At 36.0% G+C, this 21,239-nt stretch overlaps 2 protein-coding genes across 13 annotated transcripts in view; both read left to right on the plus strand.

Annotated features, from left to right (window-relative positions):
- NEUROD1 (neuronal differentiation 1) overlaps positions 1 to 21,239 on the plus strand; it is a 1,109,848-nt gene that overhangs the window by 553,554 nt on the left and 535,055 nt on the right. The gene's annotated exons all lie outside the window — the stretch shown is intronic.
- The window catches only part of PDE1A (phosphodiesterase 1A), a 473,087-nt gene that overhangs the window by 386,421 nt on the left and 65,427 nt on the right, over positions 1 to 21,239 (plus strand). For all 12 annotated transcript variants that reach the window (XR_007718098.1, XR_007718099.1, XR_007718101.1 and 9 more), the window contains 3 exons: positions 5,404 to 5,529; positions 9,392 to 9,493; positions 9,614 to 9,734. Coding sequence is in view for 8 of the 12 variants with exons in the window: in XM_050750562.1 (XP_050606519.1) it covers positions 5,404 to 5,529; positions 9,392 to 9,493; positions 9,614 to 9,734 (349 nt within the window). In the remaining 4 variants the exon portion in view is untranslated. The remainder of the gene's footprint in view (positions 1 to 5,403; positions 5,530 to 9,391; positions 9,494 to 9,613; positions 9,735 to 21,239) is intronic.

The raw sequence follows: 21,239 nt of genomic DNA on the forward strand, positions 1-21,239 counted from the left end.
AAAGACTCATAATAGCTAGCACAGTTTTAAAGGAGAAGCACAAAGTTGGAGGACTGACATTACCTAACTTTAAGACTTGCTACAAAACCACAGTAATCAAGACAGTGTAGCATTGCTAAAAGGACAGACAAATAGATCAATGAAAACAGAATAGAAAGCCCAGTAATGAACCTACAAAAAATATAGTCAACTGATCTTTGACAAAGGAATAAAATCAATATAATCTTTTCAATAAATGGTGCTAAAACGAATGGACATCTACATGCAAAAGCAAAAAGAAAAGAAGAATCTAGACACAGACTGCTATGGTTTGATTGTGTTCCCCAGAATTCATATGTTGCAAACATAACCCCCAATGTGACAGGGTTGGGAGGTGGGGCCTAATGGAAGGTATTGAGGTCATGAGTGTTCTATCTTTGTAAATAAATTAATGCCATTATAAAATGGGACTTGCCAGAGAGGGTTTGCTCTCTTGCACTCTCTGCCTTTCTACTATGTGATGCTTTACACTATTTGGTGATACAGCAAGAAAGCCCTCCTAAGACGAAGGCATGTTGATCTTCGACTTTCCAGTTAAGAATTGTGAGAAATAAGTTTCTTTTTTTTAAACAAATTACCCAGCGTCAGGTGTTCTGTCACGTCAGCATAAAACACACTAAGACACAGGCCTGATACCCTTTACAAAATAAACTCAAAATGGATCACAGACCTAAATTTAAAACAAAAATCTATAAAATTCCTAGAAGATTACATAGGAGAAAAATCTAGATGACCTTAGATTTGGTGACGACTTTTAAAATATAGTATCAAAGGCACAATATATGAAAGAATAAATTGATAAGTTGGATTTCATTAAAATTAAAAATTTATGCTCTACCAAACACACTATCAAGAGACTAAAAAGACAAGCCACAAACTGGAAGAAAATATTTGCAAAGAACATCTGATAATGCACTGTTATGCAAAATATACAAAGAATGCTTAAAGCTCAACAATAAGAAAAACTAACAACCTAATTTAAAAATGAGCCAAAAACTTTACCAGACACTTTAGCTAGGAAGATATACAAATGGCAAATAGGCATATGAAAATATATTCCATATCATTCATCAGAGAAATCCAAATTGAAACAGTGAGATGCCAAATAGATCAACAGGCAATACATGTCTATTAGAATGGCCAAAATCCAGAACACTAACACCACCAAAAGCTGGTGAGAATGGAGCAGCAGGAACTCTCATTCATTGCTGGTAGGCATGAAAACTGGTATAGCCACTTCTGAAGACAGTTTACCAATTTATTACAAAATTGAAACTACTCTTACCATATGATCCATGAATTGCACTCCTTGGTATTTGCTCAAAAAAATTGCAAATACATTCACCCAAAAACTTATGGCACAGATAATTATAGCAGCTTTATTAATAATTGCCAAAACTTGGAAGCAAGCAAGATGTCCTTCAGTAGGTGACTGGATAAACAAACTGTGGTATATGCAGATAAGAAAACTTTAGTGCTGCAAGGAAAGTAGCTATCAATCGGTGAAAAGGCATGAAAGAAACATTAATGCATATTACTAAGTGAAAGGAACCAATTTGAGAAGGCAATTGTATTAGTTTGTTCTCACACTGCTATAAAAAGCTAGCAGAGAATGGATAACTTGTAAAGAAAAGAGGTTCAATTGACTCACAGTCCCATATGCCATGCAGAAGACATGGCTGGGGAGGCTGGGAGGCCTCAGTAAACTTACAATCATGGCAGAAGGGTGAACGGGAAGCAAGCATGTTTTCACGTGGTGGCAGGAGAGGGAGTGAAGGGGGAAGTGCTGCACACTTCTCAGCAACCAGATCTCATGAGAACTCACTCACTATAATGAGAACAGCAAGGGGGATACCCACCCCATGATCCAATCACCTCCTACCAGATCCCTCTACCAATACTGGGGATTACAATTCAATATGAGATTTGGGCAGGGGACACAGATCCAAACCATATCAAATAATATGCTTGGCTCTGTGTCCCCCACCCAAATCTCATGTTGAGTTGTAATCAACCTTTGGCTCATAATATGGTTTGGCTCTGTGTCTCGCATCCAAATCTCATGTTGAATTGTAATCCCATAATTCCCCTGTGTTGTGGGAGAGACCCAGTGAGAGATAATCGAATCTTGGGGGCGGTTTTCCCCATACTGTTCTCATGTTAGTTAATAAGTCTCACAAGATCTAATGGTTTGATAGGGGAAACCTGTTTCACTTAGTTCTCATTCTGTCTCTTGCTGCCACCACGCGAGACTTGCCTTTCACCTTCCACTGTGATTGGGAGGCCTCACCCCAGCCATGTGGAACTGTAAGTCCAATAAACCTCTTTCTTTTGTAAATTGCCCAGTCTCGGGTATGTCTTTATCAGCAGTGTGAAAATGGAGTAATACATTATTCCACTTCTGGCCCCTCCTGAATCGCATGTCCTTCTTATATTTCAAAAAACCAATCATGCCTTCCCAACAGTCCCCAAAAATCTTAACTCACTCCAGCATTAACTCAAAAGTCCAACTCCAAGGTCTCATGTGAGGCGAGTCCCTTCTGCCTATAAGCCTGTAAAATCAAAAACAAGTTAGTTACTTCCAAGATACAATGGGGTTACAGGCATTGGGTAATGCTCCCATTCCAAAAGGGAGAAATTGGCCCAAACAAAGGGACTATAGGCCCCATGCAAATCCGAATCCCAGCAGGGCAGCTATTTAATCTTAAAGCCCCAAATAATCTTTTTGACTCCATGTCTCATATCCAGGGTATGCTGATGCAAGGGTGTGCTCCTACAGCCTTGAGCACTTCACCCCTGTGGCTCTGCAGGGTACAGCCCCCATGGCTGCTTTCACTGACTGGTGTCAAGTGCCCCTGCCTTTTCCAGGTGCACAGTGCAAGCTTTCGGTGGATTTACTATTCTGGGGTCTGAAAGACAGTGGCTGATATGGTTTGGTTCTGTGTCCACCAAATCCCATCTCAGATTGTAATCTCCATGTGTTGAGGGAGGGACCTGTTGGGAGGTAACTGGCTCATGGGGACAGCTTCTCCCATGCTGTTTTCATGATAGTGAGGGAGTTCTCATGAGATCTCATGGTTTAAAAGTGGCAGTTTTCTCCCTGCACTTTCTCTCCTGCTGCCATTTAAGATGTGCCTTGCTTCCCCTTTGCCTTCCATCATGATTGTAGGTTTCCTGAGGCCCTCTGAACCATGCAGAACTGTGAGTCAATTAAACCTCTTTCCTTTATAAATTATCCAGTCTCAGGTGCTATCTTTATAGCATTGTGAAAATGGACTAATACAGTAACCCTCTTCTCACAGCTCCACTAGGCAGTGCCCCAGTGGGGACTTTCTATGGGGGCTCCAAGCCCACATTTCCCCTCCACACTGCTCTACTAGAGGTTCTCCATGAGGATTCTGCCCCTGCAGCAGACTTCTTCCTGGACATTCAGGCATTTCCATACATCTTCTGAAGCCTAGGCAAAGGCTCCCAAGCCTCAATTACTGTTGTCTGCAAACCTACAGGCCCGATACCATGTAGACGCCACCAAGGCTTGGGGCTTTCACCCTCTGAAGCAATGGCCAGAGCTGTACCTTGTCCTTTTTCAGCCACGACTGGAGCTGGAGCAGCTGGGATGCAAGGCACAATGTCCAGGGTGCAGGCACAGAGCAGTGGGGGCCCTAGGCCTGGCCCATGAATCCATTTTTCCCTCCTAGGCCTTCAGGCTTGTGATGGGAGGGGCTGCTATGAAAGTCTCTGAAACGCCCTGGAGACACTTTTCCCATTGTCTGGGGTATTAAAATTACATTTCTCTTTATATATACAAAGTTTTGCAGCCTTGAATTCCTCCCCAGAAAATGGGTTTTTCTTTTCTACCATATGGTGAGGCTGCAAATATTTTAAACTTTTATGCTCTGCTTCTCTTTTAAATATAAGTTCCAGTTTCAGGTCATTTCTTTCTTCATGCAAATGAGCATAGACTTTTAGAAACAGCCAAGCCATATCTTGAACCTTTGCTGCTTAGACATTGCTTTCACCAGATACCCTAAATTATCTCTCTCAAGTTCAAAATTCCACAGATTTCTACAGCAGGGGCACAATGCCATCAGTCTTTTTGCTAAACGTAGCAGGAGTGACTTTTACTCCAGTTCCAAATAAGTTCCTCATCTCTATCTAAGACCTCCTTATCTCTGTCTAAGACCTCCTCAACCTAGACTTCACTGTCTATATCACTATCAGTATTTTGGTCATAACCATTCAACAAGTCTCTGTGAAGTTCCAGACTTTCCCATATCTTCCTCTTTTTCTGAGCCCTCCAAACTGTTCCAACCTCTGCCCATTACCCAGTTCCAAAGTTGCTTCCACATTTTTAGGTATCTTTATAGCAATACCCCATGCTCAGTACCAATCTTCTGTATTAGTCCATTCTCACACTGCTATAAAAAACTACCTGAGACTCAGTAACATATAAAGAAAAGAGGTTCCACAGTTCCACAGGCCATCCAGGAGCCACGGCTGGGAGTCCTCAGGAAACTTACAATCACCCAATCATGGAAGGGTGAAGAGTAAGTAAGCACATCTTCACGTGGTGGCAGGAGAGAGTGCAAAGAAGAAAGCACTACACACTTTTAAACAACCGCATCTCATGAGAACTCACTCACTATCACAAGAATAGAATGGGGGAAGTCTGCCCCCAAGATCCAATCACCTCCCTCACCTAACACTGGAGATTACAATTCAACATAAGTTTTGGGTAGGGACACAGAGCCAAACCATATCAGCAACAAACTACATGATTCCATCTATATAACATTTTGAAGAAGGCAAAGCTATGGAGGCAGTGAAAAAAATCAGTGGTTGCCAGGGTTAGGGGAGAGAAAGGGACAAAGAGGTGGAACTCAGAGGGATTTTTGGGCAGAGAAACTACTCTGTATGGTACTATAATATTAGATACATGTCATTATTCACTTGTCTAAACTCATAGAATGTATACCACCATGAATGAACCCTAATCTAAACTGTGGACATTGGATGATAATGATATGTGTGTGTAGGTTCATCAATTGTAACCAAAATGCCACTCTTGTTGGGGATGTTGACAATGGGGGAGGTTATGCATGTGTGGAAGAAGAAAGTATATGGGAAATTTTGTACCATCTTCAATTTTGCTGTGAGCCTAAAACTTCTCTAATAAATAAAGTTTATATAAAATTTTAAAATATTATACAGTAAAAAATAAAAGAAACTAAGTCCTTCCATAATTCTCACTGTTCAATTATAGGATGTTTACTGGTCAGATGACCTGATACTTGAGTAAGTCTTATTAGACATTCATGATGTCTAAAGAAATCCTCTGTTGGGCATTTTGTTTTTAATTCTTAGGTCAGATGTTGCCATTTTGTATAATGATCGCTCTGTCCTTGAGAATCACCATGTGAGTGCAGCTTATCGACTTATGCAAGAAGAAGAAATGAATATCTTGGTAAATTTATCCAAAGATGACTGGAGGTGAGTTTCAGAGAAAACCTAGGGGAAATTTAATTTCAGGAAAGGAATAAATTATGTGATTTAAAGTCAAGAAAAAGATGAAAGTTGATGCATTCCCCATATTACAAACGTAATTACTGTTGACTGGATGACTCTGAGAAGGATTAGTACTTAGGGACTTTGTTCAGAGCCAGACTCTGTTAAAGGGAGCTGAAGTATTTCCAGGTCAACTCAACATCTGTATGTCTGAATAAGACCACACACAACACAATAAATACTTTTACATACATAATTATACACTCTCTGGAATGGAGCTCTGCTCAATGTTTATCAATATGGGGTATCTTTATAGGGGTGTTACATAAATTCAACATTTTGACATTATATTCATTCTTTCATATATTATTTTTTAAAAGATGTGGAGTTAAGGGTTTTTTAAAAACAAAAAATTAAACATGTGGGAAAAAATTCCAATATACTAAAATGACCCAAGTGCAGAGGAAATCTTACATGTTTCTCCAAAGCATCTGTTTGCTTAAAAAAAATTACATGGTATGTTGATACTTATTGCTATGTAGGGAAATATGAGATGTACCCCTATCCCTCTGTATAACCTTTCTTCTCTTTTTCTTGATCCTTTGGTCATTATCATCTCCTTCAATTGACAATAGGGTTGCTGGACTTCACAAATAAAAGTAAAGGACAATCAATTGAATATAAACTTCAGTAATCATAGAATCTTCTTCGCCTATGTCGCTAATATTCTATGGGACTCACTTATAATAAGAAAAGAAAAAGACCTATATTTATCTTTAACAAAAATCGTACTAAAAGTCATTTAATTGACTAGAAAAGGTTTCCACTTGAATGTAAATATCAAAGCCTTTTGCTTTCATTTTTGTTTTTTAAATCAAGGTAAAAAGAAATATCAAAAAGGAAAGTGACAATAAAAATATTAAAAAACGTAAAAGATAAAAATCAGAGTTTAAAATAAGCCTAAATCTCCTGTGAGTACTTTTTCAAATTTTCAAAGTTTCCTGGTTCTTCAAGGCCATTTCTAGAAATATGGGCTCATTTTTGCAACTCTAGAAAATGCTGTCAGATAGAGGGAAGGTGGAACTTTCTCTTGGAGACACAGTTCAGTCCTTTCATTTTACAGTTGACACTTGAACAACACAGGGGTTAGGGGTACCCCCATTCAGCTAAAAACCCATGTATACCTTTTGACATTTGAAAAACTTAACTACTAATAGCTCACTCTGGATAGGAAGCCTTACCAATAATATAAAAGTTGATAAATACATAATTTGTATGTTATGTGTATTACATACAATATTATTAAAATAAAATAACTAGAGAGAAGAAAATGTTATTAAGAAAATCATAAAGAGGAGAAAATATATTTGCTATTTATTAAGTGGAAGTGGGTCATCAAAAAGGCCTTCATCCTCTGTCTTTATGTTGAGTGGGCTGAAGAGGAGAATGGAAGAGAAGGGACTGGTTTTGCTTCTCAGGTGTGACGGAGGGGGAAAAAAATATGTATATAAGTGGTCCCACACAGTTCAAACTTATGCTGTTCAAGGGTTAACTGTATTCTGTAGGAAATAGTAGCCCAAGAGGATTTACAGTCTAGAAATGCCAGGATCTAACTGTGAAAGAATTTTAAAGAGACCACTGTTGGGCTATGTAGCGATTAGATGGTCAAAGGTAGGAACAAGCAGACAAGTTATGAGATATTTCCTAAAGCCTAAGAGATTATTTACATCTAGGGTATTAGTTTATTTTCTTAATCAGTGATTACCATTCCCATAGATAATTTTTATAATATTAATTTTTGTTGTTATTCGAAGAAATAAATCTTTTTTCCTCAAAGTTGACTTTGTTGCTATTTCAGTGCAATTTTATTTCCCATTATGTTTTGTTATTTACCATTCTAACTATTTTATTCTAATAGTTTACTGCTGTAATTGTCTAAGTTTCTGTTTGGTAACTTCAGAGTCATTTTAATTGAATGTTTTTAAAGAATTGTTTTAACAAATAGTGTACATATTATATACATTTTAGAATTTAATAGATTCAACACTTTCTAAAAATCTATAAAATACATATTTGATACTATACCTTTAATAACATTTTACTAAGAATCAAAATATGGATATCTTCTTAAAGACTCATGTTTTCTGTTTACATATCTGTTTATTTCTTAAAGTACTTTTAGTAAAAATAAATGCATTAATTTAAAAGTTTTAATAAGAAAATTTTATAAATTAACATTTTCTTATTTTGCCTAATTTAGTGACATATAATTAGTTGATTATTGATAACATCTGGCATTTACTGATCATTTATATGCAAAGCACAATACATTTATTAGATTCTATTTATTTCCTTAAACTCTAGTCTCATTTTCCTTAGCTAACATAAATGTTTTTATTCAGTTGCTTTTCAAATATGGGTCTTGTCATATTTTCAGAGAAAAAAATGTAATTGAGAATAATTTTATTAATAGCTTCCTTTCCCTTACTACTTGAATAAAAGTAAGCAAGCTATCCAATATCATAAACAGTAAGCAGAGTATTGATTCTCATGGCTTCCATCTAAAAATTCAATAGAAATGTTGAGTGCTCATGATTTTCAGCAAGAACTATCAATATGTAGTTTTTTAAAAAACAAATCATCGAATAGATTATATCATCTTTAAGTAAAATATCTTTGTGCAAGATCATAATTCAAGTTTCCTTCACATTTTTGGTTCAGCTTATCCTACTGGCCACACCACACAATGAAAATGAAATATATTTTCTAGTACAAGTGATATTATTTAACTTATCTGTATAGAGCAAGCAGGGAATTGTGGAACATGCAAGCCTTTGCTGGGGTGCCTTATTTTCTACTAAGTGTGAGGCTTTGTGACATGGTTATTGTATTTACAGTGTCTTGGTTAAAATAGTAATACCAATGGCTCTGTCTATTTTATGTAGGGTCAGATCCCAAAAGCTTAGACAATCACTACTCACTTTAGCATCTTGGTTTCTCTGGGGTTCTTATGATGGGAGCTCGGCACAGTGGAGTGGTCCACGTGTCTGCTTTGGAAGTGGGAACTTTTGGGTTGAATCTTATCTGAGCCACGCATTAGCTGTGTGACTGGGTGATTCAGTCTCCTCTGCTGGGAAATATTAATGCTCCCTCAGGGATTGTTAGGAGGATTAAATGTCTTTATGTACATACAAAGCAACTAGTTTCTGAAGTATTCTAATATCCATATGTATTATGTGAAGACACTTAATCCTTACAGTTCAGTGCCTTGCTGAATAAATATTGAATGAATAGCGCTGGTTTCATTAATAGTAGTAGTTTTGTTTAAAAATGCAAAATGAAGAAGGATCAGAGAGGGTCTTGAAAACTCATGCCCTTTTTATTCCTGTCTCTTTTCTGAGACATCAAACCTTTTAGTTTGGTTGACCATATGGATTTAGAATAGTCTCAGGCCCTACTGGACTACTTTTTTCCCCCCAAAGCATTGAAATACTATATAATATTGTATTTGGAATAGTTTTTCTTTAAAATGGCTAAAGTTCCTTTCAGATTAAAAATAATAATATTTAGGAATTATGACTGCAGAAGAGTTGTGGGAGTGAGAAGGGAAAGCACTAGCTCTTCAGGGAGGTGTGAACATCATTGCCATTCACGCTGCTGGCAACTTCTTAGATCCATGACAGTTAAAAGGTAAAATAATGTCAAACTTGTGTGTGGACTTGCACATTTAAAAGGTAGCATCTTTTGTGTTCATATCCATTAAGAACAATAAAACATGGTGAGTGATTATTTATAGAAATGTTCCAATGAAGGACTGAATGAACCTTTCCTTTTGGTGACTCTACAGGGACCTTCGGAACCTAGTGATTGAAATGGTTTTATCTACAGACATGTCAGGTCACTTCCAGCAAATTAAAAATATAAGAAGCAATTTGCAGCAGCCTGAAGGGTAGGTTTTGTTTGTTTGTTTGTTTGTTTGTCCTGTTAAAATTCTAGGGGCTTGGCCTCAGGAAAGACTGTAATTGGTTCCTTTGTTTTGAATAATATAAACATGTCCTTGGTTTGACAGGATTGACAGAGCCAAAACCATGTCCCTGATTCTCCATGCAGCAGACATCAGCCACCCAGCCAAATCCTGGAAGCTGCACTATCGGTGGACCATGGCCCTAATGGAGGAGTTTTTCCTGCAGGTGCCTCTTTCACATTCTGTGCAAATGTTTTTGGAAATAGTGACTGTGCATATTAGTGTACACCTTTTCTGTATGTAATCCAGGGCTTGTGACTTACTATTATCAATTGGCCACCACACATTCTTGGGGGTTTCAACAAAATTTATTAATCTTTCAGAAAAAATGTATTAAGTCTATGTAGTGCGAGACATGTTTTAAAGAGATTCAAATTTTGGATCTCAGATGCTACTCTCAGGAAAGAAAAACAGAAACAGCTAAGAATTGTTATCTGCTGTTAAGACGTAAGTACCACAGCAGAGACAGCAAATAGCTTTCATAATAAAAAGAGTAGATGAGGATGTATAACAGTTCTGCATAAATCTTGTTGGCCAGAATTTTAATGGAGGCCGAGAAATATTGCTTTAGCTGGGTGGACACATGCCTAACTGAAATAGGCAACAATAACAGCAACAAAAATCTAATGTTACGTCAGAAACAAGCCTGGATAAGGACTGTAACTGGTGTTCTCTGCCATAAGTACACATCTTTTCTTTATACACGTGCCTGTTTTGCAACCCCCACAATCCAAGCTGGAGTACTACAATACAAATGTGATGCTAACCACTAAGAGTTAGCATCAAATTGCACAAATTAAGGGCTCAGTCTTCCACAAGATTGGCTCCACTTAAGATGCCAGCTGTAAGTGGGGCTGTGGGACACCGGCACTTCTGACCAGCCAGTTACAAGTTCAGTGGTTCCCACAACCCTCTCTAGATTCAATAACTTGCTAGAATGACTCACAAAACTTTGAAAGTGCTATCCTTACAATTACAATTTTATTATAAAGAATACAATCCAGGAAGAGCCAAATGAAAAGGCCCATAAGAAAAGGTCTGGGAGGGTCTTGGATGCAGAGCTTCCGTGCTATCTCCAATGGAGTTAGCCAGTGCCACCATCCTGCCTTGTCAATGTTTTCACCAACCAGGAGGTGCTACTGAGCTTTCCTGTCCAGAGTATTTATCAGAGTTTTATTACGTATGCATGGTTGATTAAACCACTGGACATGTGATTGAACTCAATCTCCAGCCTCGCTTCCTTCCCAGATATCCCCTGACTAGCTTAAAGTTCCAAATTTCTAATCATGTGGTTGGTTTCTGGTGACCAGGCCCTATCCTGAAACTATCTAGGGGATAGGCCAAGAGTTGCCTCATTAGCATAGACTCTCCTATCACTCAGGAAATTCCACAGGTTTTTGAAGCTCCGTGTCAGGAACTGGGAATGAATATCAGATACATTTTTTTTTGTTTTATTTTATCACAGTCCCATTTAGAGAAGTTCTTTCATTTCTGTATTTTCAGATTATTTCATTTCTCAGTATTGTTCTTTGTTGTGAATGTTTGTTCATTGATTTTATACCTGTTCTGAAGATATAAACACCAAATAGATTACTATGTTTGGATGACTCAGGTTTCTGTCTCCCATTGTTGATGGATATAATGTGTGGTTTTATTTTTACATTGCAATTCATATTCCTAGAGAAAGTTACTGAGTAGCATCTTCTAAATTCAAATATTTTGATCATAAAAATAGTATTGGAAAAATGTTTTAATAATTTACTTTGTGCTAAACAAAATACACTAAGTGTAAAAACCTACCAAATTCTAAAGGTTAACTGCTTATTATGGTCAATTAAAAATTATAACAATATACTCAACCAATCAACCAGAAAATGATAATTGTATAGAGACCTTAGAGATCTTTCCGAATAGCCCTGTGATATTAGAGATGCAAAAACAGAAACATAAAGAGATACAAAGGTTTTTTAGGTTATGAAAACTTTTAAAAATATCTTAAGTTGAATGATTTTGAAAACATAGTATTTGAAAATTGTTGGATGCAACTGAAGCAGTGCTTAGGGGAAATTTTATAGCTTTACATACTTATATTAGAAAAAAACAAACGTGTAATAAAGTAACTTATATCTGTTTCACCTTAAGAAGCTAGAAGTTAAGAAAACTGAATCGAAATAATTTGATGGAAGGATATAATGAATATAAAAGTACAAAACAGTAAAACAGAACAAAGACAAACAATAACAAAAGTTAATAAAGATAACAGTTGGCTCTCTGAAAAAGTAATGAAATTACTTGCAGGATCAAAAAGAGAAAAAACTATAAATGAAAGAGAGAATATCATTATAGAGCCTATATTCATCAAAAGGATGAGGAATATTATGCACAATTTATGCCAATTGAAAACTTAGATGAAATTGTCAAAATTTTTAACAGATATAAATTACCAAAACAGACACAAGAAAAAATCATGTAGTCTGAATATTCATATATCTGTTTTCAAAAGTTGAATTTGTACTTTAATTCTTCTTATGAAGAAAACTCCAGGCTTAGATGACTTTAATTCTATTTCTGATTTCAATTCTCAATATTCAATTCAATTGAGAGATGGAGAATTCTCTCAAACATTTCAGGAAGAAATAATGCCAGTTTTATACAAATTCTTTTATGACATAGAGGAAGAGGAAAATTTGACAGCATAATTCTTGACACTACCTGACAAAGACTTTTCAAGTAAAGAAAATTACACATCCACATCTGTCATAAAACTAAAGGGGAAATTTTTTTTAATTTTTAAAGTTTTTAGCAAATCGAATCCAGCAATTTATGAAGAAAGTGTATATCATATCATAATGAGTCAGTTTAATATTTAAAAATTAAGGTAATTCACCATATTAAAGGAAATAAAGGAAAAAATATATTATCAACCCTATAGATGTGCAAAATGCATTTGACAATATTCAACAGACATTAATTATAAAAACTGTTAGTAAACTTGAAGCAGAAGACTTTTCTCAACCTCATAAAAGTTTTATAGCTAATGTGATATTTCATGATGAAATATTGAACATTTTTATTCTAAGATCATTATAGGTACTCTTACCTCTTCTATTCAACATTGCATTTGAAGTTCTAGCCAATGCAGGAAGGTAATGAAAAACAAAGTATAGTTTGAATAAAAATAAATAAAACTTTTTTAAAAATTCTAATACATTCTAATAAAATAAAAATATTTTATCTATTAGTACATTTTAAAATAAATTACTGTAATTATTTATGAACTACAACTTAGGGAATTAATAAGAGAAAAAGAGGAAATTCAACAAATCGATCTATTTTTATTCTTCTATCACTTCTGATATTAGCTAGCATTTCATCTTCAACATATACTGCTTTTGCTGAACTATACTTCAGTATAAGGGATATTTTTAATTATGATTTTACTCTATAGCTTACTATAAATAATACTTTTTTTGTCTTTTTTATTTTTTTGTTATACTTTAAGTTCTAGGGTACATGTGCACAACATGTGGGTTTGTTACATATGTATACAAGTGCCATGTTGCTGTGCTGCATGCATTAACTCGTTATTTACGTAAAGTATATCTCCTAATTCTGTCCTTCCTCCCTCCCCCGACCCCACAACAGGCTCCAGTGTGTGATGTTCCCCTTCCTGTGTCCAAGTGTTCTCATTGTTCAATTCCCACCTATGAGTGAGAACATGAGGTGTTTGGTTTTCTGTCCTTGTGACAGTTTGCTGAGAATGATGGTTTCCTGCTTCATCCATGTCCCTACAAAGGACATGAACTCATCCTTTTTTATGGCTGCAGAGTATTCCATGGTGTATATGTTCCACATTTTCTTAATCCACTCTATCATTGATGGACGTTTCTAAGTCTTTGCTGTTGTGAATAGTACCACAATAAAAATACGTGTGCATGTGTCTTTATGGCAGCATGATTTATGATCCTTTGGGTATATGCCCAGTAATGGGATGACTGGGTCAAATGGTATTTCTAGATCTTTGAGGAATCGCCACACTGTCTTCCACAATGGTTAAACTAGTTTACAGCCCATCAGCAGCATAAAAGTATTCCTATTTCTCCAAATCCTCTCCAGTACCTGTTGTTTCCTGACTTTTTAATGATCGCCGTTCTAACTGGTGTGAGATGGTATCTCATTATGGTTCTGATTTGCATTTCTCTGATGGCCAGTGATGATGAGCATTTCTTCATGTGTCTGTTGGCTGCATAAATGTGTTCTTTTGAGAAATGTCTGTTCATATTCTTTGCCAACTTTTTGGTGAGGTTGTTTGATTTTTTCTTGTAAATTTGTTTAAGTTATTTGTAGATTGTGGATTTTAGCCCTTTGTCAGATCAGTAGATTGTAAAAATTTTCTCCCATTCTATAGGTTGCCTGTTCACTCTGATGGTAGTTTCTTTTGCTGTGCAGAAGCTGTTTAGTTTAATTAGATCCCATTTGTCAATTTTGGCTTTTGTTGCCATTGCTTTTGGTGTTTTAGTCATGAAGGCTTTGCCCATGCCTATGGCCTGAATGGTATTACCTAGGTCTTCTTCTAGGGTTTTTATGGTTTTAGGTCTAACATTTAAGTCTTTAATCCATCTTGAATTAATTTTTGTATACGGTGTAAGGAAGGGATCCAGTTTCAGCTTTCTGCATATGGCTAGCCAGTTTTCCCAGAACCATTTATTAAATAGGGTATCCTTTCCCCATTTCTTGTTTTTGTCAGGTTTGTCAAAGATCAGATGGTTGTAGATGTATGGTATTATTTCTGAGGGCTCTATTCTGTTCCGTTAGTTTATATCTCTGTTTTGGTACCAGTACCATGCATTTTGGTTACTGTAGCCTTGTAGTATAGTTTGAAGTTGGGTAGCGTGATGCCTCCAGCTTTGTTCTTTTGGCTTAGGATTGTCTTGGCAATATGGGTTCTTTTTTGATTCCATATGAACTTTAAAGTGGTTTTTTCCAATTCTGTGAAGAAAGTCATTGGTAGCTTGATGGGGATGGCACTGAATCTATAAATAACCTTGGGCAGTATGGCCATTTTCATATTGATTCTTCCTGTCCATGAGCATGGAATGTTCTTCCATTTGTTTGTGTCCTCTTTTATTTCATTGAGCAGTGGTTTGTAGTTCTCCTTGAAGAGGTCCTTCACATCCCTTGTAAGTTGGATTCCTAGGTATTTTATTCTCTTTAAAGCAATTGTGAATGGGAGTTCACTCATGATTTGGCTCTCTGTTTGTCTGTTATTGGTGTATAGGAATGCTTGTGATTTTTGCACATTTATTTTGTATCCTGAGACGTTGCTGAAGTTGCTTATCAGCTTAAGGAGCTTTTGGGATGACACGATGGGGTTTTCTAAATGTACAATCATGCCATCTGCAAACAGAGACAATTTGACTTTCCCTTTCCTAATTGAATACCCTTTATTTCTTTCTCTTGCCTGAATGCCCTGGACAGAACTTCCAACCCTATGTTGAATAGGAGTGGTGAGAGAAGGCATCCCTGTCTTGTGCCAGTTTTCAAAGGGAATGCTTCCAGTTTTTGCCCATTCAGTATGATATTGGCTGTGGGTTTGTGTGTCTCTGCACATGAGATGGGTCTCCTGAATACAGCACACTCATGGGTCTTGACTCTTTAATATGCCAGTCTGTGTCTTTTAGTTGGAGCATTTAGCCCATTTACATTTAAGGTTAATATTCTTATGTGTGAATTTGATCCTGTCATTATGATGTTAGCTGGTTATTTTGCTCGTTAGTTGATGCAGTTTCTTCCTAGCATTGATGGTCTTTATAATGTGGCATGTTTTTGTAGTGGCTGGTACTGGTTGTTCCTTTCCATGTTTAGTGCTTCCTTCAGGAGTTCTTTTAAGGCAGGCCTGGTGGTGACAAAATCTCTCAGCGTTTGCTTGTCTGTAAAGGATTTTATTTCTCCTTCACTTATGAAGCTTAGTTTGACTGGATGTGAAATTCTGGGTTGAAAATTCTTTTCTTTAAGAATGTTGAACATTGACCCCCACTCTCTTCTGGCTTGTAGTTTCTGCTGAGAGATCCACTGTTAGTCTGATGGGCTTCCCTTTGTGGGTAACCCAACTTTCTCTCTGGCTGCCCTTAACATTTTTTCCTTCATTTCGACTTTGGTGAATCTGATAATTATGTGTTTTAGAGTTGCTCTTCTCGAGGAGTATCTTTGTTGTGTTCTCTGTGTTTCCTAAATTTGAATGTTGGCCTGCCTCACTAGGTTGCAGAAGTTCTTCTGGATAATAACTTGAAGAGTGTTTTTCAACTTGGTTCCATTCTCCCCATCAGTTTCAGGTACACCAATCAGAAGTAGATTTGGTCTTTTCACATAGTCCCATAATTCTTGGAGCCTTTGTTCATTTCTTTTTACTCTTTTTTCTTTAAACTTCTCTTCTCACTTCATTTCATTCATTTGATCTTCAATCATGGATACCCTTTCTTCCACTTGATCAAACCGGCTACTGAAGCTTGTGCATGTGTCACGTAGTTCTCCTGCCATGGTTTTCAGCTCTATCCAGTCATTTAAGGACTTCTCTACACTGTTTATTCTAGTTAGCCATTTGTCTAATCTTTTTTCAAGGTTTTTAGCTTCTTTGCAATGTATTTGAACAACCTCCTTTAGCTCAGAGAAGTTTGTTATTACTGATCGTCTGAAGTCTTCTTCTCTCAACTTGTCAAAGTCATTCTCCATCCAGCTTTGTTCTGTTGCTGGCAAGGAGCTGCATTCCTTTGCAGGAGAAGAGACACTCTGATCTTTAGAATTTTCAGCTTTTCTGCTCTGGTTTCTCCCCATCTTTGTCATTTTATCTACCTTTGGTCTTTGATGATGGTGACATACAGATGGGGTTTTGGTGTGGATGTCCTTTCTGTTTGTTAGTTTTCCTTCTAACAGTCAGGACTGTTAGCTGCAGGTCTGTTGTAGTTTGCTAGAGGTCTACTCCAGACCCTGTTTGCCTGGATATCACCAGTGGAGGCTGCAGAACAGCAAATATTGCAGAATGGCAAATGTGCTGTCTGATGCTTCCTCTGGAAGCTTCATCTCAGAAGGGCACCTGGCTGTATGCTGTGTCAGTCGGTCCCTACTGGGAGGTCTCTCCCAGTTAGGCTACTCGGGGTTCAGGGACCCACTTGAGGAGACTGTCTGTCTGTTCTCAGATCTCAGACTCCGCGCTGGGAGAAGCACTACTCTCTTCAAAACTCAGTTGGAAATGCAGAAATCACCCATCTTCTGTGTCACTCACACTGGGAGCTGCAGACTGGAGCTGTTCCTATTCAGCCATTTTGGAACCTCCCCTAAAACTGTTAGTTGCAGAAACATGATCATCTACATAAAAAACCTCAAGAGATCTACAAAAGGCTACTAGAATTAATAAATGAGTTTATTAGTTGTAAAACCAATTGTGTTTCTGTATACAAGCTGCAAACATTTTGAAAATAAAATTTGAAAACAGTATACTTTGTAACAGCATAAAATCATAAAATATTCGGGGATATCTTTAATTAAATGTATATGAAACCTCCACACTGCAAACTACAAAATATTGTTGAGAGAAGTTTTAAGACCTATATAAATGGAGAGATATATTATGTTAATGACTGAAAGACTCAATATTTCTAAGATGTCAGTTCTTCCAAAATTTTAATAAATTTAGCATAATCTTTATCAAAAATGTTAACAGGCTTATTTGTAGAAGTTGAAAGGCTGATTCTAAAATCTGTGTAGAAATATAAGAGTCTAAGGCAGCCAAAACAATTTTGAAAAAGATTAAAGAAGTTCGAGGACTTACACTTCCTCCTTACATGAGTTAGTATAAAGCTACAGTGATCACGGCACTGTTATTGGCATAAAGCATAGGGATAGGCAAATAGATCATTAAAATAGAGGAGTGATTTCAGAAACAGGCTCACATATGTAAAGTCATTTGATCTTCTACAAAGGCAACAAAACAACTACATGGGGAAAGGAAAATCTTTCCACAAAAGGAAATGGAACAGCAATTATTGAATATATTGGAAGAAAAGGAAACTGGTCCCCTACGTACACCTTACATAAAAACTAATTGAAAATTAAGGAGTTTAACACAAAACCTAAAACTATAAAGCTCTTAGAGGAAAACACAAGAGAAGACCTCTCTAATCTTGGGGGTAAATATTTCTTAGAGAAGACACATAAAATATTACTCATACAAGAAAAAAAAATGAAGTGGAAGAAAGCAAAATTCAAAATTCTGTTTTTCCAAAGGCACTATTAAGAAAATGCAAACCATAGACAGAGAGAAAATATTTGTACTACAAATGTCTGTCCAAGAACTTGTGTCCACTTTTGTATAGAACTCCAACAAATCAATAGTAAAAAGAAAATCAGGCCAATTTGAACAGATACTTTATAAAGGCAAATCTACAAGTAGGTAATACATACATACAAGTATGCTCGTTGTCTTTACTTATCAAAGAATTGTAAATTAAACCATAATGAAATATCATATAGCCCCATGAGAATGACTAAAATTAAAATAATTGACAATATAAAGTGTTGCCAAAAATGAGGAACAACTGGAGGTATCATGCATACATCACAGGTGGGAGGATAAATTATTACAAACACTCTGGAAAACTACTGGATATCATCTACTGAAGTTAATATGAAGGGATACTTAATATCCCTTAGTACCCAACACTTTTACCCCGAGATAAATTAGTGTTTATGCCCACTAAATGTCTTATATAGGAGTAGTCATCACAATACTATTTACAAAATCTCAATGCTAGAAACAGTCCAAATATTCATCAAAAATAGAAATGGATAAAAAATAAAACATGGTATAGTCATACAATGGAATATCATGCAACAATAAAAAATAGACTAATGATACAAATGACAATAAATCTCAAAAGAGTACATACTATAAATAAATTTATGTGAAGTTCAAAAATTGGCAAAATTAATATATGGTGATAGAAATCAGAACAGTAGGTACCTATATGGGTTAGGATTCCTTGGACGAGGTTAAGGCAACTTTCTGGGGGTAATGGAAATGCTCCACATCTTAACTGAGTGTTATACAAGTGTTCCTGTTTATACGCTTCAGATTGGCACACAAATTTCCCTTTTTTTTTTTTTTAAAGAGTATATCATAATGAAGGTAGCTCATCTCTGACTTAAAGAAGATCCTAAAATAATTACTGTGGAAAAAAACAAAACTAAAATCCCAGAGACTCTTGAAGATTACCATTAGATCTCCAAATAATATCATGATTTGTATTATCCTTTTGTTTTACTGATTTCAAAACAAAGAATACCTGACAGGATCATGAGATTAATGAATTCAATGAAATTGAGTTCAGATCTTTTGAAAGTTCACCAATTTCTGGATTTTTTTTTAAAAAAATGACTTTCAAATCCCCTTCAGAAACATATGCAGTAAAACAGAAAAATGTGGAGTTAAAGGTCAAAATAAGTAAGTTTGTACTGCCAACAAATTTGTCTTTCAAGCTAAACAAGGTTTTCTTTATGAAACTTATGCTGAAATATGATATTGATTCCAACAGGTAAAATGTTTTCTTGCATTGAACTAAATAAATCCCATAGTATTCTTACTTATTCTTAGTCATACTGCATAATGTACACCTTTGGAGGTAAATAAGCAATGAACCTGAAATTCCTTGGTGTATGAATTGCTCTGATTTGACGTAAGATATTGAACTGTGTCTATATATCTATGCAGATGTCCTAGAAATTAGCAGGACTGCAGTGGTTCTCGTATGTTTTATTTTTGTTCATCCTCACATAGCCATCTGTAAAACTATCACTTTGTCAGACCCACAATACTGATGCCATTCTGCTATGCATTTAGCCAAGGTGACTGGGTTTTTCATCTCATGCAGTGAAAACAGCACTTTTAGAAAGCAATTTGCAAATACGTGTCTTCATTCCTTTGGAAGGTACTAAGAATCTAAATACTGTGTCTTAAATTCCACCGGCTGTGCTAGAGATTTTGAGGTAAATCAAAGGAGGTCTGTCCAGAACTCATCATGGCCCTCAGTTACAGTTTAAATGTAAACATCTTGTGTTTCTTGTTAAAGACTGTATTTTATGTACATTGGTCAAACATAAGAAGCCTAATAATGTGAATTAGAGAGATCACTGGACTTGACTTTAGAAAACTCAAGGGTAAGCCCTAGCTTTTCATTCTTCCAGGAGTGGGAGAGATGAGTCTTCCCCTTCCTGCCTCCATATACCTTCTTACCTTTTCACATCCTGCCTACTTCCCAGGATGACTGTGAAGAACAAAGTGATAGAATAAATGTAAGAGGGCTTCGAATGTGAGGAATTGGTGGGATTTGTTATCCTGCTAGTCTATTTTAAGCTTTATAGTTTTCCAAGGCAAAGTATCAGTATACTACACCATTGCTTATGAAGTATTTTGTTGTTTGATAGTTACTTAATGCTGAATTTCTAAAGATCTGGGTGCAATTTAAAAGCACATTTCCAACACAATCATCAAGTTTAAAAAGTAGCCAATTCAGAGAAGCATTTTCCTTTTTGCTCTGCAGAATGTAATGCTAGACTTGCAATTCCTTCTATTGGTTTTGAACAAAATTAGAGCCTGGATAGAAATTCAAAAAATCAGAAAAGTAGCAAAGGAAAGAGCTGATTTTTAGAATTTTCCAAGAGCAACCTTTCAAGAAAGGTTCGTGTGTGTGTATGTGTGTGTGTGTGTGTGTGTGTGAATATTTCATAAAAATGCAGATAAATTTTGTGATGTGTTAACTTCTAAATAATTTTCTTATTAGTTTGTCTACCAAACTCATTTTATTTAACAAATGGATTCAAAGAGACACTAAGAAACTTTTAAATGCTGTGTATTTCTGGAAGACAAGCTATTTATATTATTCTTAAAAATCCTATCAGCATTATCTCATTCTTTAGTGGTACTACTTTAGTTTCACCCTCTAAAGCCATGGGAAACTAGCCAGAGATCAGAATTGTATCCAGAATTTGCAGTCATGAGAAACACTGATTTCTGACTCTTGAATAAGCCACTAATGGTAAAAGGCAGTAGAGCAGGTTCTCATTTCCAAGGCATTTTTGCAACAAGCCTGTGATATTTATCAATACGATTAATGTCTCCTCGAGTTTTCACGCAGATCAACACGGTTGCCTCTACTGACAGTAATGGGTAGATTTGGAGGATGCTGCATTTATTTTAACTATGACTGATATAAGAGAGAGATCAGAGATGAACATACCAGCCAAAAAAAATAATCATTAGTAACAGAAGACAGGTTTTTGCTTTTTATTCTCCTCTTGAACACACATGTCAGGTTGGCAAGATAAGAAGTCAATGCAGCTAATTTTTTTACAAAAATAGTCGCTTCCATCAAAATATGTTTGTATTTTAAACTAAATAACAATGACTACCTGAATTTTTCCCTTCCACTAGTTGTTTTGTGACACAAGAAAAAAATATATATTTGAACAAAATCTGCATTTATTAATCATTATTACCTTGTTAGCCAAGAAGAAAAAAATAATTGGAAATGCAAGTTATTTGGAAGGAAAGGTCAAAATGTTTATTTTACCTTGAATTGTATACAGTCAGGTCTCTCTATTTTTAAATGTTGCTAGAAGT

Source organism: Macaca thibetana, chromosome 12 (genome assembly GCF_024542745.1).
Source record: "Macaca thibetana thibetana isolate TM-01 chromosome 12, ASM2454274v1, whole genome shotgun sequence".
Taxonomy (NCBI): Eukaryota; Metazoa; Chordata; class Mammalia; order Primates; family Cercopithecidae; genus Macaca; species Macaca thibetana.